This window comes from Simochromis diagramma, unplaced genomic scaffold (assembly GCF_900408965.1).
Source record: "Simochromis diagramma unplaced genomic scaffold, fSimDia1.1 OVJJ01000131.1, whole genome shotgun sequence".
Lineage (NCBI taxonomy): Eukaryota > Metazoa > Chordata > Actinopteri > Cichliformes > Cichlidae > Simochromis > Simochromis diagramma.
In genome coordinates this window covers 1782723-1800461 of record NW_024387200.1, presented here as the reverse complement: position 1 = coordinate 1800461, position 17739 = coordinate 1782723, and the positions used below count along the sequence as shown (strand labels likewise).

The 17739-nt window shown below is 40.4% G+C and overlaps 1 protein-coding gene across 35 annotated transcripts in view; it reads right to left on the bottom strand.

Moving 5' to 3' along the window:
* camk2b1 (calcium/calmodulin-dependent protein kinase (CaM kinase) II beta 1) overlaps nucleotides 1-17739 on the bottom strand; it is a 76847-nt gene that overhangs the window by 39956 nt on the left and 19152 nt on the right. For 24 of the 35 annotated variants that reach the window (XM_040050844.1, XM_040050851.1, XM_040050847.1 and 21 more), the window contains exons 6-9: nucleotides 4456-4528; nucleotides 1294-1396; nucleotides 799-882; nucleotides 538-632 (exon numbers count right to left, since the gene is read on the bottom strand). In XM_040050844.1, coding sequence (XP_039906778.1) covers nucleotides 538-632; nucleotides 799-882; nucleotides 1294-1396; nucleotides 4456-4528 — 355 coding nt within the window. Of the gene's footprint in view, nucleotides 1-537; nucleotides 633-798; nucleotides 883-1293; nucleotides 1397-4455; nucleotides 4529-11011; nucleotides 11085-17739 lie in introns of all 35 variants that reach the window. The other 11 variants (XM_040050845.1, XM_040050846.1, XM_040050848.1 and 8 more) reach the window with 1 other exon arrangement.

The following is a 17739-nucleotide window of genomic DNA, read 5'->3' as shown; positions in this document are numbered from 1 at the left end:
TAAAATAGCAGCTTTACTTAGAGCTTACATGCCTTTGTTGGAAATCTGCAGAGCAGAGAAACACAGAGGGACTAACAAACAACCCAGCTCCCTGACCACACATGACCTCAGGATGTTGCCAGTAGATGTCCATCCAACATTACAGCCACTCAGGCTCCCTGCGGATGTGTTGTTTAACGATACCAAAAGGCCAGTCCAACACAGCCCCAAGCAATTTGTTAAGAAATTCTCAACCCATCAGGTCCCGTTGTGTTTAGGCATAAACACTGTGTCCTATGAGCCCAGAATCACTGCCAGACTCAGGAAGACTCTCTCTCTCTCTCTCTCTCTCTCTCACTATCTCTGTCTGACATGGAGCTCAATCTGATCTCCATGCCATGTGTTCTAAGGTGAGGCTCATTCCCTTGCACCCCCTGAAATATGAATGAGGTGACTGAGTTATGTAATAGCAGCCAAAAAGGAAAGAGGGCAGTGGGAGGGGAGGGGAGGGCATTACAGCAGGAAGGGAGAAATGAGAGAGCGGGAGAGGAGACTCACATCATAAGCCCCAGCCTTGATCTGCTGGTACAGCTTGTGCTGGTCCTCGTCCCAGAAAGGAGGGTAGCCCACCAGCAGGATGTAGAGGATCACCCCTGAGACACACACAAAAACACATGGACAAACAAGTACACAGACACACACACAAACACACAAAATGCACATTTTGTTAGAAACTGGATTTCAGACAGTTTGTTTCTCAGTTTTTATCATCTAGGAAATACCATATGTGCCTTGTGTATATTTCTCTGAACAACTCACCACAGGCCCAGATGTCCACAGGTTTGCCATATGCCTCCTTCCTCAAAACCTCAGGGGACAGATACCCCGGTGTGCCAGCAAATCCTGCAGAAAAAAAAAAACCCAAACAATTGATTGACATGCTCAAGGCAATAGACTGTGTTGGTGCTATCTGTGGATCAGCTTATATAGGAAGCAACATAATCTTCAGTAAGATATGACCTATTGGTCCAAACAGGACTGAAATCTTGAGGATTTAAGATGAGTTGATTGTGAAGCACTGGCTAATCTCTTCCTTGAGAAATGCCACAGACACACTCACTGATCAGTACGGGTGTATCAGCACTACTAATCTTGATATTGCCAGACTGACTCGTGCAAATGCCTCTGTTCAGTGGCTTTTTCAGAACTGGAAGCTAAATTTATCTTTCATTACCAGTCTACGTTTCTATCACTGCGGTCACTGTGAGCCCATCAATAGCTTATGGGTTAAAATGCAGATGTGACTGTACCCACCGAACCAGGCCTGCTGATCCCCCTGCACCTCAATGGCGAGGCCAAAGTCGGCCAGTTTCACTGCAGCATTCTTACACTTGCTTGCCAGGAGCAGGTTCTCTGGCTGAAGAGGGAAAGAGGACAAAAAAAACAACAACACTGGCATTAAGATTTTGAAATGGAGGATTGGGTACAAAACAAATAAACTGTCCTAGTAAGGAGAAAGAGTTGCAGGCACATAGCTAGGCATGCATGCAAAAGTTTGGACAGTTTCTCACTTTTTTCCAGTGCGTGCACGCCCACACACACACGCACACACAGAAACAGATGTTATTTCAACAACATGCATGGAAATTATACAATAAAGGTTAGTCCGCATTTCTGCAGAGACTCTGTTGGTTTTCAGTGTTTTTTAGTCCCAGGCTCATGTGATGAGCTGTGGCCCTGTAGTCTCCATCTCTGTGGCCCAGATAATACAGTCAGCCTCATTATTCTCTGTCAGAGGAGGGCTCTAATAATGGGCTGCAATCCCCACTGGTCCCTGTTCTTTTTCACTTTCACTCACTACATCTTTCTCAATCTCACTTAATCAGTGCCTACGTAAAAGCAATTGACAATCTTGAATGTCAAATAAAGCACTCTGGTGGGAAATACAGTAACTTTTCCATTGACGTCCATAGACATACTGTGTTATTTCAGCCGATAACCAGAGGCTTGATAATACTAGGCTTTGCGCACCAACCTGTACACTGAATCTGAGACAGAAACAGTTAAGTCCTTCCCTCTGTTCGTTTAACTCCACCCGTTAAGTTACTCTGCTCGTCCAATTAGTCGCTGTAGTTGTTTCCTTAAATAGTAGACAGCAACACTAATCTAAACTTTATGAGAATGAGGACAATATATTTAGACTGCATTTCTGTCACTGACTCCCCTGCAATGCAGCAGCATGCGTTTTCGCATCCTCTGCCTTCCTCTATCTGTTCCCTCTCCTAATATGTTTAGAGGCATACTGTGTATTTGAAGCACAGATTGTTGAAAGTGTTCTTTCACAGTCTTTGAGGCCATAAGTAAAAGAGAGCGACTGAGTGAGTGAAGCAGTAATCCGAAGGCCCTGAGCCTACCTTGTGTCATCACATTCTCCCGGCTCTACCACTTCGTTAGGCTTTACTCTTTTGTAAATGGGGAGTTAGAACTTGCCAACACTGCAGCACTAAGATAATCCGTGAAAACGGATGTGGGCGGAATTCACGATGAAGCATCCGCTTCCATCAAAAAGGTGCATAAATGTGATGCAAAACAAGCAGGCCAAACGTTCAGACATAACAGCAGCAATCACCATCAGCATTTGGCAGAGGCACAGCTTCCTTTTCCATCTCTTCAGCGCACACATACACTTGGACATCTACACACAGCTCAGCACACAGATGACTAGCAACTGGTTTGGTTGAGGAGGGCAGAAAAGGACAGAATACAGCTGACAGAAAAATCTGTATTGAAGAGCAGGTCATGAGTGGGTGTTTTAAATGGTATGATTCCAGGCTTTCTCTTCTCCCTTTTATTTCTTTGCCTGTAGAGAATCTGGAGATGCTGTGGCATTCCTGCCATTAGATAAAGCAGCACGGATGTAGACCTCTAATAAGAAAGCACACCATTTCAAATATGTTGCTCTGGTGTGGAAGGAAAATTGCTCCTATTTCATTTTACAGTGACATAAATGCTTAAAGAGATTAATGTGTACAGATTTTTATCTTATAGATGGTTTAAAAACTAGCAGCATAAAAAACAGTCATCCAAGAGTAAAATAACAAGGTTATGTCTTATATACCCAAGTAATTAAGTTTGATACAGTTTAATTAATGCATCTTATAAGACCTGTTACCTTCATTACTTTTGTTGCTGAGGTTTCCAGCAACATAGACATATAGCCTTGGGATCAGTACACATTTAATTTCTGAGATGTCAAAAACACTATATAGCATCTGCTTTACAGTCTGTACATAGATATGGGTTTTTGGGGCACACACGTGAAAGTGCACAGTGTGTTGCCGACATTTTCTGTATCCCATTTTCCCAATTTGAGGGTTCTTGTGACTCAGACTGTCCTCAGCCATCACACTATGACCTACTGCATGAAACACTCTCCAACGCTCGGGTGTGAAACCAGATAGGCGTGTCAGCTAAATAAAGACATGAGCCACAACAGTTCTGATAAACACAACACGCCTTTACTGGAATGCCTGACATTTGCATAAAGGTCTACTGGACAGCAGAGGTGCATCACGTAAAACAAGATGCAACATAAAGGCATGCAAATGCAAAACACAAACAGGTAAAAGACTTGTTTCTATTCTGATGCTTATTCACACATGGTTTATATTTAAGGTGTTGCTTTGGAAAACTAAAAGGCATCTTGAGAAAAGAAAAAAAAAAATCCCTGAGAGCAGTGAGAACAATGTGAAAATGCATTAACTGTTTCCAGCTCTAAAATGGACTGAACTAGCTGGCAGTCAGCTAACACAGGCAAACTTCAGAACACTACAAGTTAATTAACGGGCCTTTACAAAAAATGAGCTGTCACGTTTAAGTCAATCTAAACCTCACAGGGTGCCTGATAATCAATAGTTCACATCTATCTCTATCTGGTAAATGAACCAGAGATCAGATTAAGTATCCTCTTGGTAGAACTTAGATGGATCCATCGATAAAAATGGGACAGCTGTGTAAATGACAAATTCCTGCTCCAAAAAGGTTACAGAGAGAAGGCGCAGGTCAGGTGGAGTGACCTGCGTGCATGTCTAAAATCCTCTTACACCAGGGAAAGTCATGTTTATACAACAAGAAGGTGACTGCAGAGAGCTGGAGGCTGCGTACGACAGAAGAGAGCCAGACAAAAGCTGGAAAAAGCATTTAACAGTCCCTCAGTCATCACCACAAAGCCTAAAGGGGCTGTTAGAGCGCTGACTGGGGGCAAAAGCTTTTACCTAAATCTGAGTAAATACTATATGTTTTACAGTTAGATCAGAAGGCAGGAGGCTTTGCGAGCGACATTACATCAACAAATAATACAGACAGTCTGTCAATAACAAATCAGACAAACCAGACCAGACAAATAACACACCCACAACCCCCCCCGACATGAATATATAACTCTCAAGGGACAGCAAGGTGATCCTAATTACTCACCTTCAGGTCCCGGTGCACCACGCCCATTTGATGGCAGTGAAGCACCGCCTCCAGGATCTGCTGGATGCAATGACTGCATGCAAACACCAAGGAGGGGGCTCATGTTAGTCTCAGCAGCGCTTCACTCGCGTGCACAGGCCAAGGGAGTAGGGTGTGAGGTGAGGAGTGGGGGTGTTATGGAAGGTAAGAGGGTTAGAAAAGAGGTAGCAAGGGCTCTTCTGTTGCTTTGACCTTTTACTGGCCAATCAGGGTTCAGTTTTGCAAATTTCCACTGGATCCAAATGTGATGCCGAGCTCAGACTACACAATATTTGTGATTGCTCGAGGTGATTATAGAGTCATAAAGTCTTGCATCTGTTTGACTGAGAGACACCGTAGACTGCTCCACTATCGATCATGCTGGCTCTCTTACAAATTGCGCATGATGTCATCAGGAAGGAGGAGCTGGCTATTTCCAAGTAAAGAATGTAAACAGACAATGGCAACCACTGCCAAAGTGTATGTGATAGTGGCCAGCTGGCATTATTCCACTTCCTCTTTCATTTTGTGATGTTTACAGGTGTACACACAGCTGGGAAAAAAAATAAATAAATGGTTTAATGGCTGGTGGACCTCTCTGTGCTACTTTTGGTCAACATCACAGAAGTTAAAAGCGGACATCATGAAGTGTCCATAAAAACAGCATGCATGCTACAAGACTCCAATTTAGTCTTTTTTAATGTCTGATGATATCTACCACTCCTGCTCTTCATCAGACAATAACAGCATCTTAAATTACATGTTGCTGGTCACATGATCACATCATGTCCAATCATAACACATATACCAACCTAGTGTCCAGATGCAAGAATGTTTTTTGTCCATTATGACACACTACACAAGACAAAATGACTGACTATCAGTCAGGTCTTGCTGAATAATCAACCCTTTTCACGCTTTACCCAAACTGACGCCCCTGTGCTGTGGCCATAACTAGGCTGATATCATATAGGCTGAACCCGGCATAATACCTACTATAACATTAATTTCTTAGACTGCAAGACTAAAAAATGGATTGCTCAGGCTTGCTCATCTATGGTGAGCTTCTCAGTTAAAAGGTGACCTAAGTTTTAGGTGGCAACTGTGGCTGTGAAACAAACACCTTCCAGCATATCAGACGTCATCATTGACCTTCATTAGTGAAGTTTTTGGGGGCTGGCTGTAGCCATGAGTTTGACTCTGTGGACTGCAAGGTCAGAGGTATGCAACAGAAGACTCCTTTGAGTCAGTTTAATCTGCAAATAACCAATGGATACAGCCTATGATCTTTGTCTTAGGTGGTCTATTCTTGGTAGATGACAACCCAATCTAAGAAACACATTTACTGTTGGCTAAGGGCGGATTCTCAATACCCCATCTCCCTCCATGAACTAGCCAGCAGGCTTTGAGTGATGAAAGAGGGGTGTGAGGAAATGGCTGGCCAAGGGGGGGCTACAGAAAGCGTTGATGAAGGAGGTAAGGGAAGGAGTGAGTCATTGTGCAATTAATAACAAGATGTGTCTGGGATCAATGCCATGTCTACTGCCAGTCTAGCTGGCCTATGCTGACAAGAGTAGTCATTCTGATGTCAGCAAGCCTCCAGACACTAAAAATAAAGCCAAAAACTGTACAAGGGACGCTGAGGGGCGATCGAGGTGTGAGTGTATGCAGAAATTAGATGATATTCCTCAGCAGGGTGAGGTGTGAATTAATGCAGAGCCGCAGTAATACACACTCACAAATGTACTGTTGGAAATGTTTTGCTGTGACCGTGCATATATGCTTCCTGTGCACTGACAACGTTTTTCCACCTTTCTTTTGTTTATTTATTTTTAAACAGAAATTCTTTTGAGGAGAGAAACAAAATTCCAGGTTTACTATTAAAAAAAAAAAATGGTATTATTAGAAATGTAATGCAACATCTACTAGATTCAGTTACCAGTATTTGAGGGTGCAAAGGGAAAGGGCTTTTGTCTCTACTAACAACCCTGATTTCTCATTCAAAATGAAAAAAATTGAGTCATTATTGAAAAGCATTAAAACTAGCGGGGGGATTATTTTCTAATAAGAAAGTTTCATTTCTATTGTCTGACAGTTCTTGCAAAATGAGAAAAAAGAAAAACAAGTAAGACAGAGATATCTTTCCAAAGCAGTACGGCATTTCAACGTCACTGATTCATTTAACCCTGAGTTATATTTCACCACCTCACCTGTGTCACGTCCTACTAAGCAGCTGCTTACATTTGAAACCAGGCTTGTTTTCAGTGTGAAGGCAGTGGAAATATTGAAAAGTTGGGCTCACTTGTTCTCACCACTAATACTTGGGAAATGAAACTAAAGCATATTTTCTGTGGCATCGTTAAAGCGACTATGAAAATGCTTTTGCACCTTTTTTTTACCACTGCGCAGCCAGTCAGAAGGTGAAAATGAACTCCCTTCATTGGAAAAAAAACCACTTGATCCTTGTCGATAATACAGAGTAATAAATACATTATGAGAAGAAAATACCTTTCCTATATTTCAAAGCATTCAAAAGTCGGAAAAAGCATGAATTATTAATTTCTCAGCACAGAGAAGCTCAAAGCTTCACAAAGGGAATTTACTTGCCAAGGGTTAAGAAATGATGTTTGTTGAAAAGTCAGACAGAAATTAGCTGGCCTCATTTTTCTTTCTAAACATTTTTTATTTCGTTAGTTTGAGGACAGTATGTTCTAATGGCTTGGCAATTAATCAACAAATAATTTGTCACACATCCTGGATTTTTCTCTCCACTGCTCTCAAGGTCATCCTCAAGAATTAATTTTGACTGGTGCGAGATGTACCAAACATTTAAAAAATAGCTTACAGATGGCATTTATTTTGAAGTTAGTTGCATAAAAAAAAAAAAAAACTGAACTGAAGACCACAAGCATCATCATTATCGTGTTTGTGGGATTTTCCGTTACACAAACTCCTTTAGTAACCACAGCCGGATGGATTATTTCTTGCGTGCAGCCTTTAAGTCTCCATTATTTATACGGTTAAAATCCTGGAAACCGGATATGTGCAAGAGAAGTCGGAACCAAGTCAAGTATTTTTTAAAATGCTATCTGATGTTTTATTCAATCCCAGATGCTGTAAACAGTGCAACAGTGTGAAAGCGTACTTGCACAGGTAGGCAAATTAAATTTTCAGTATGTTCTTGCCAATAAACAATGAAAGAAAAAAAATCAGTATAGCAGCAGCTGAAGATTTCAACTATCAGAAACTGAGCTGTAATGAGGGAGATGTTTTGATACTGCAGTCATGTTAAACCTCGAAGGCTGAATTACAGCCATAGAGTGCAATAAAGCACGAGTCGGGCCAGTCTGTGAAATATTATAACATGAGAGAAATAAGAGACAGGGAGAGACAGAAACAGAGAGAGAAAGAGAGAGCGATGGACTGGCAAGACTGTAAAGTTCAGGGCTATAAATTAGAATCCTGTGTCTTGTTTCTAAAGGTCTCCCAGTGAATAAATACTAGGCAGGTCACACCAGCATGTGGCTGTAAACGTGCGGTCAAGGCTAAAACAACTTCTCTCCATGAAATGTGTCTGTGCTCTTTTGTATTCATGTTCATGGATAAATATGTTGGTATGTAAGCAATTCAAAATGAGAGACTGTGTGCATATGCACATTTCAAGCTTCCTCCGACACTTTTGTCAGCTGTTGAGCTCTCTTACTTGTCTGTATGTGTGTTTGAGCGTCCAGTAAGCAAAAATTGGGTATTGTTAGGAGTGGTCATGTCATGCAAGTCATGCCCAATTTTTGCAGGCATTCTGCAGCATTTATTTCAGGTCATTGAAACATCATATACAGACTCCTACTACAAGGGAAACCCCTTTAGCGTAATTTTTAGAGTGAAGCAACAATGAAAACTACAAAAGTTCGCTTTGAGAGGTAGGTGGTGTGCCAGATGGTACAAATCACAAGTGTTTATTGGGTATTTTACTGGGTAAAAATACACCCTTTCATAGTGTTAAGTACGTGTTTTAAAGCAAACTTCTCCCATTTGCATTTCTTTTGTTTTTATGTTACTCGCAGTGACAACAGAAGCAGAGCACTACAGACTACTGGCTCAATAGCACTGCCCTGCACTTTGTAAAATGACTGTACGCGAGTAACCAGCATGCTATATGATACCTACAGGTCCTGAGCAAGTGTTAGTATGTTACAACTTGGAATTGAGAACAGATCTTCTTTCGTCAAGCCATCCTTGTGCATCAAACAGAATATATGTGTGCGCATTTGTATTTAACATCAATATAAGTTGGAGTTTTTGCATATAGTATTATCCTGGATTCAGAAACAAACACAGCCAAACTTTGTTTAACTGTAAGACAACACATATGGCTTTCTGTACACTTTGTGGATAAGCAATACAATCTGCTCTAACAAGCCACATTTGCTTGTAGTTCTGCTGCAAACTAACAAGTTAGTCCAATTTACAATATTCTTCAAAGAGGAAGTGAATAATTAGGTCGACAGATCACAGCAGCAGATGCACCACAGGACAGGAATAATTTGTGCTTGTTTTTTTGTGTTGTAGTTCTAGATAGAAAACATTACTATGACAGTATGTGACAACAAAAACAATGTTTCACTTGTGGTTTAAATTGTACATTTACAAGCAGGCGTTTGATAAATTATAAGCTGGTCAGAATTATTTTTGCTTCTGTGCCTTGAGTTAAAGGTGCAGTATACAGAAGAATGCTTTCTGTTGTCTAAACCTGAGAAACATGAGCTCAAAACAGCAATCAGATACCCTAAATGCTCCAGTCTATAGGCAGCAATACACATTGCCATTGCCACTACTACTTTAACATCACTAATGCTAATAAATTCCTTAACATATTATCATTTAACACCAACATTCAATGTTGCAGTGTTTAAATTTTTAAAGTCTAATCTCTAACTCTCCCTAAAAAGGCAATGTTTGACAGCGACTCTAACAGGTGTCCAAGGGAAAGAGCAAAGAAAACAACATCTTTTCTTCCTTTTTCGTTTTTATATCCACAGGTAGACTCAACCGTGTGGAGATCTCACTGCACTGTTGCACTGATTGTTGGTCTTTTCCTGCAGAGATTCATAGATCAACATCTACAAGTTGTAGATTTTTCACAGCCACTTAGAGGCAGTGTAATGGGACTATTCTTGTTCATACCGTGCCTTTGTCAGCTCTTCAGTATTCCTCCTTTAGATTTTCAAATAATCACCATTCAACCCACGCAGTGAATTGCACACCTTTGGCACACTGTTGGCTTACTGAAGGACCATACAAGTCTGTCTCCAGAGCCTTTACACTCTTGAATTCCCATAATCCTTCTCTCAGCATAGCCTGAGAACTATGCAAATGGACACGGATGCATAACCATAAATCCTCATTTTAAAATACAATGAATTCAGTGTTTCATTCTACAGCGATGTATGTCTTGTTAGACTAAATATCATAGTATACTGCACTGATATCTATTACCTGAGATTGAATGAGCGGTAATATTAATAATAATAACTCCTGCATCGTACTGTACGGCTGAAGGTCTAGAATAAAAGCTTTTTTTAAGGCACTACACTTGTTTATGAAATCACCTTTAAGACTTCATATCGGAATGAAATTGTGTTTAAAATGAGTTTGCTTAAGTGGGTTTAATTTGTGATATCTCTGATGTTTTAATATTATCATATGAGTAATATTATAGCAGCATCCTAAGGTTTCGTTTTATTATATTAGAGCTACTTTGAGTCTGACTACGGTGACGTTAGGAAGAGACAGATTGAATATATAATAAGTAAATCAAAAATATTAAGGAAAATATTCTTTGTTTTATAATCTCGGCTCCTATTTTGCTGTGTCTGTCTTCGAGCCTAAGATCCCGTAACACCTCTATAAAGGGGTTAAATGAGGCTGTCCTGAAAATTCAGGGATCAATACAAGAGAAGTTGGCATTTTAAAGGAAGAGAAGATAAAGAAGGAAGAAAAAGAGAAAAAAAAAAATCAATGAAGAAAACAGTAAATATAGCTGTAGATTTTTCCTAACGAGCCTGGTGGGAGAAATTGATGGTTTCATGGCCTGGATATTCATTGCACCTGCAGAAAGTTGTGTGCTTGCTGCAGGTGACTGTGTGCACATTTGTTGAAGTGCATTCATTAATAGATCTGGCTGTCAGTCAGTGCAACAGGAGCTTTTGTTATGTGGGCGCTGTAAAAAGAAAAAAAAAAAAAAAAGGTTGAAAAGAAAGGGGAGGGCTGATGGATCAGGGAGGGTGAGTGAGGTAGGCCAGGGTCCTCCAATTAAAATTTAAAACACGACACAATAAGACAGCAAAACGTAAACAGCATACCAAGAGACAAGTCGGACAGGCGGACATCAGACCAGTAACTGACAGGAACGACACCACGAACTGACGAGATTGAGGAGGAAGGAAGGAGAAAAGAAACGAAGGAAGCAAGCAAAAGGATGGGGGGAAGGGGACGTTAGGAGGGTGAGGGATGCAGATGCTTCTCTACTTTTACTAACCTTCAGGTCCCTGTGCACTATGTCATGTTGGTGAATGTGATGGACACTTTCTAGAATCTGATGGATACAGTGACTGTGAAGACAAAACAGAGAGAGGAGGGACGGTGGGAGTGGAGAGGGGAGTGAAAGGATGGATGGAGATGGATGGACCGTAGGAATGTATAGAGAGGGGTGAAGGTGGAGAAATGATAGAGAAGGAGTGGAGGAGAAGAAAGAGGGATGCCAAATGAGTGACAGAGAAAAGACAAAATGAAAGATGAGAACAGGGCAGGTTAGGAGGAGGAAGAGAGGTCATGTAAGAGGTGGGAGGGAGAAAGGAGAAGGCAAGAGAGATTGATGCAGACAGAGGTGGAAGGAGAGGGATGGGTGAGTGAATGCAGGTGGAGGAGACAAAAACGTTTCGTTTTGCTTCTTTAAACATGATGAGAGACAGGGGCAGCCACAGCAGAACAACCTGGCAGACAAAAAACACATCAAACACTGACAGAGGAGAGGAAAGGAGAGGAGAGGAGGAAACGAAAAAAAGATGACAGGTTTTGAAAGTGAAGATAAAAATGTTCTGCAGAGGAGAAAGAAAATGATAATAATACATAAGAGAAATGGAACACTTATGTATAGGATGAAACTGAATCATAGAAGACTGGTGGGCTGTTGTCAGGCTATTTTTCCATCACTAAAAGGAAAACACATCACCATGCGTGTGCACTGCAGAGAGACACATGAAACTAACTCGCTATAATGTGTGTGCGTTTGTATTTTAATGTGTGTGCATGTAGGCTTAGTGCAATGAGAGAGTTTAATGTGCAGAATATGTGACTAATAGCAGGCGCAAGGAGACAGGCAGCCTGCAGGATCCACACCCACACAGTGTCTAATGAGTGGGAGGCCTGAGAGAGAGAGAATCAGAGAGATATACAGTACGTATGTGCATGCTCGCTCACACACACACACACACACACACACACACACACAGACACACACACACAGACACACACACACACAGACACACACACACACAGACACAAAAAGGGAAAAAAATCAAAAAACAAAACATGGCTAGCTTATGATTTTATACTCGTCAACACCAAAAGGCATATTTCTGTTATAGTAAATCCTACTGACTGCACTAATTTCCTGATCCTGGAAGCAATCTGCAGCCACATGGTAATCCTACCATTACATTTAATGCGTTTCAAAAAAGAAACCTGAGTATGTAAAGTAAAAGGCATTTAGAAGATGTAATATAATGCTTTTTTCTAATCTTAAAGAGTAACTTAAAAAAAAAAGCTGCAGGCTCAGCATTGCACCGTTGCTGCAGTGAACTTCAAAATGAACCAACTGACCATCATCAGCATCAAAGATCGGTGCAGCACTGTTTAAAATTTAACCCTAGTCACAAGTTCCTGCCCTGAGCTCTTGTGTTAAATGATTTCTAACCCGCAGCATACTAAACGGGAGCTCAGTGGTTTCCAAACTCCGTTCGTGTGGCACCTGGAGCCACCCAACATCAAGAGTTAGATGTTATGATATATTAAATACAGAAAAGCTAGATGGTACCCTGCAGATTTACACATTAATATTTACTTAAAATGTATTTTCCTTAAAAATAAAATCAGTAAAATAAAAACATTTTATAGGCATTTCACTAGCTGGGCCCACGTCCTCATTTTAGGTTTGACAGCATTTTAGTAGGTAAAGGTGAATGGTTTGGACATTAATTGAGCCGCAGTTTGGGGAAGGCCTCGAAGGGGAGTGGCAGCAGCTCCCAGGCCTGGCCGGTCCCCATGTACTAAATAGAAGTGAAGAAGTTAAAGAATTGAAAAGGTCAGGGAGGGTGGGGCACATACACGAGAATGAACAGCTTTTAGAACTGGGGGAACCTATATAGATAAGAACCAGAAGGTGCGTGTTTGGAGGTGTGGTCCCACTCCTGAAATTCTGATACTTAATCTCCAATTAGATAAGACAAAAAGATGTTGACACGTCACTAATAGGTGGTTTTTGGTCTTGTTTGGAGGGATAATCAGATATATACAGCTGAAAATATATAATATAGTGAGCATAATTCAGCCAGAGTCTGTTGAATAATAATCGGTTATATTTTTGTTAGTGTACTTTAACTTGTGAACAATCCATCTGACAAAGAGTCAGATAGTAAAAGTAAACAAAGTAAACATATAATATTTATTCATAACAATCAAGGAAAGTTACTTTGCAGTAGCAGTTTGATTGTCATTAAAATTACACTCAAAGGGAATTAAAAAAAAAATTAAAATATTATATTTTTATAATTATAATCTATTAAAAGCATGTATTGGTTTTTCATGTAATGTTAAAAAAATGTTTTAAAGGTTTTCCAGATTCTATACATGATAGTTGAATGGTTGACGAAACAACAAAAGGGCGCTACATGTAGTAAATCCACCCTAGAGTAAGGACTTAACAGCAGCACCGCAGAAAAGCATAGGTGGGTGTACAGCACAGATAAAGATGTTTTATGAGTCACAAAGTTAACAGTTATCATTAAGTGGTTATGATAACTATTTGTGTTTGACTGTTTCAGGAAGGACATGCCTGTGACTTACTCAGATAAGAGGTGAAGACCTGCACAGAACACCACACCGTCTGGCTTCTTCTCTTCAATATAACCTGCTCTATATTTGCTTTTTCACACTTCCTGATGCTGCTGTTTGGACTGTCAGTTAATATAAAGTGACAGTGATTTGAAAGTTTACTGCATGCCTGCGTGGACACAGTGTTTGGCCTGACAGAAACCCACTGAGTATGGCATTTAGAAATAGGGGAGCGTCTCCATGCTGCTCCTTTGTTTATCCATTTGTGCATGCCTCTAATATCTCACTGTCCAAAACCATTTTGTCATTCCGAGTGATTGTTTATGGACTCCTGGCGGGGCAAAGAGGGGGGGAAAAGTGCAACGCTCATCTTACTGGCTAAAAAAATGTGACTTGCTCAGCACTTTCAGCTATAACGTCCCACTGTTCTCTGCAGGAAACTGAAGTGACACTCGGAGGAAAATCAAATACAGCATCAGTGAATGTGTCAAGCGTGGGGCACCTTCTGTACCTCTCATATGCCTGAGATGCTTTCAAACTACACCGTGCTTTCTCTTGTGAGCATGGTTAAAAAGGTTTTTTTAAAAGAGGATCATAGAAAAAAATAGATTGGCTGCCATGTTTTTTGTGCTACATAAAGATGAGGATGAAAAAAAAACAAAACAAGTAAGAACAAACAAAACAACCTTTCAAAATGCTTCACCATGGAAACTAAAGCGCAAACCATTCGTGGCAGTGCATCACTGTAGCCAAGCAGAAAGTAAATTCTCAGAGCAATGTTTTGCATATTAAACACACAAGACAGAATCAAAGTTCACAATATATTTAATGTCTAATGCTGCGGGGTGGTGTGAGGATGCGTAGTCCAACGCTGATCTACAAATCAGGACTAAACTTACCTTCTTATGACAAGAACAAATCTAGATTAAACACTAAACTGAATCTCTTAATCTCAGGCTGCACAGTCTGAGCATGTGCATCAGATTTCACTCCACGGAGAGTTTCACTAAACTGCTGGCTGGTATAAAAAGCTCACATAATCTGCCTGGTCAAAAGAAAAAAAAATACATTTCACTGCACTACTTTTAAGCTTTTTTAATATTGATTTCCATGCAGAGTTGTGTTATTTTTTTTTACTAAGCCCCTAAAATCTACTTCAGCACATCCAGAAGATTCTCAATAGAAGTTAAGGTCTGGGCTCTTTGGTGGCCAATCCATGTATAAAAATGATGCCTCATGCTCTGTAAACCACTCTCACAACCTAAGACCAAAGAATCCTGGCATTGTCATCTGGAAATATATTAATCCATGACCCACACCTTATGTATTTTTTACTTTTAAGATGTTTCAGAAAGTGTGTGGGGAAAATGGTTTGCAAACCTTAAACGTAAAACAACTAAATAAATCAACAATGTTTGTGTGCCACAGCTCCTGCTCCCTAAATATTCCTGAATGCAGCTTTATTTGTAATCAAATAAAGCACGATGGCCTCGATCCAATCAAACGCTGCTTAAGAGAAACTCGATTCTGACGGGGGGCGACAAGGTGTTATGCTGCACAGTTTGGGGTCTGTGTGCGAGTGAGACTAATTATCGTAGCTAATTAAAGTCCCACTTCTTGCTGGTCTCCAAGGGAGCGAGGGGGGAGGACTGGGGTGGGGGTGGTAGGTGGAGGGGGGAGGTGGGGAGGGGGGGTACTGGCCTGAATGAGTGACATTCAGAAAGGAGGGGAAAGGAAAGTGAGTCCGTGTGTGTATGTGTGCATGAACAAGGAATGAACATTTCAAGGGTTGCAAGGTGGGTGGCAAATGCTGTAGGGTTTATGTGTACTGTAGGATAAAGCAGGTGCCTGGCGGCCTACACATAAAGAGTAAACCACTGCATCGCTGCTGTCAAAACAGATTACAAATTCCAAAACATATACAAGAACATTTCTTTATATCCTGTTATGGAAGTATAGTTCAGCTGCCTTTACTTGGCCACTAAAATAAATAAAGTGCATTTTGTTTTATTAGTTTAAAAGCATCACACACGCAGTGAGATGCCAGTATGCAATAAATGAGACAGTAGCCTCTGATGGAAAATGCCCAGTAGAAAGACAACATTTAATCCAGAATGAAAAAAAGAAAAATCACCCCTGTTGAATTTAGAAGCACCATCACGACAGAGCTACATCTGGTATTTCATCATTCTTTTCTCTGACACCATCAAAATGGTAATTTAGTGAATGAAAGTCAGATTTATATATAGCAGATCTCTCTCTGGATGTCTCGGATATGCTGTCACCCTCATTACATAAATTATAGTATGCGTGAGAATCAGAAAATCTCACAAGATGATACTATTACAGTTTGAGTGGTATCGCGATATAAAATGATTCTGTGATGAGACAAGATATTCATCACAAATTCTGTGTAACTGAGTAAAGAAAAACACTAAAAAGGCAGGAGGCAGTAATCATGTATACTTTTAATTCACTTGTAATCCGCATGAGTATGTATGTTATCGTTATTATCTGATAATAATTCAATATGCCATCTTAACAAATTAGTTCTTGGATTTGCCGTCTTGTGTGTTCCTTCTATTTCACTGCAAATACTGTTTCCATCCCCTTCATCAATTTTATTTGATAAGCACCAACAAAAAAGTCAGGAAGTGCCTGCATGGATATTTATAGGATATCTGTATTGCTTTATATATATATGACCATCGTAATGACAGTAAGTAAGGTGTTTGCCTTTTCATACAATTTCTATCGTACTGTAAGTTTCTGAAAAGCAGAGAATCTTAGATGCATTTGAAACAGCGAAACCACATTTACGTTTGTTGGAAGCATAAATCGTTTCTTGAGATAAAGATTTTAAAAAAATCTCTTATATTTTAGACTTGTGAGTGGGTACATTTGCATTAAAGTGAACAAATTACAGAGCACTGTGGGTTATGACCTTTCTGCTGTGAGTGATATAAGTGCCTCTTAGCCACCTGTTGTAACTGCTGACATTAGCAGCTGACATCTATATGAATGTTTTCCTGAAAAACAAAACAATTCACCCACAAAGACGACAATGCATATCCAGTCCATCTTATGAGCTAATCTTGGACCCAGTGCTAAAATGAATGACCGTAAGGACCAGGCCATATCAGGGTTGATTTACCTGTTGATGGAGCATAGCGTGATTAAAAATAACACGATTACTGTGGTTTAACTGACATATAGGTTGAGATATATGGTGTCAGGGAAGAACAGTGCATCTTACTTTAATGGAAAATATTAACAAGAGTTACTGAACTTGATGATGATGATTCCTGACTTAAAAATCAAACAATGACAGTAAAGTGTGTAAACAGCTCACTGGTCAGGGATGTTTTACCCAAGGATATCAAAGAAACAAAGTTTCATGATTACCTGAACCCTCACCATCCTCGTTAACTCGAAGAAACCTCAGAAAATAAAAGTTAGCCTTTTCCATCAGTTACACAGTCGATGCTAAAGAGTAAAAGCACTTTAAACAAACTAAGTCAAACTCCGAGTGGAGACTTGTGCTGAAATTGGCCATTTACTGTGCCAAACTGGTGTGATTTTCTACAACAGCAGACTATTCAGTTCTGCTTTTAATGTTGCTGAATGGACTAACACCCACATCACAACTGTCAGTTTCAAGCATCTCTCTCACTCTTCTCTCAGCCTATTGTCTGTCCACCCCCCCACTCCATTTCCTCTTCCGCCATTGGTTAAAAAGCAAACTGTGTGTATGTGTGTCGATGAGTCAGCATGAGTGGTGGGTGTGAGATATAAAACGGCATGGGTGGCTGTGGGGGAAGGGGGAGAGGGGGGGGTGAAAAAGAAAGTAAAGTGGGGGACGGAAGCAAAAGAGAAAGAAAGAGAAAAGCAAGAAAGTAGGTAGGACGCGCACACGCACGAGGTGGACAGGGTCACGCTTATATTCTTGTTTTCATATTTCTCAGTGTTTAAAGGAAAAGCATGTGAGGAACATGAATGAGCAACATAAGAGTGTAAAGGTGTACCCTGAACATCCACACCAGCTAAGCTATTTGAATCATTGAAAGAAACATACCTGAGGTTTGACCAATTAGAGTTCTACACATAGTTACAAACACCAGCAACCTATTATGTGAGAGATACAATGCAGTTTTA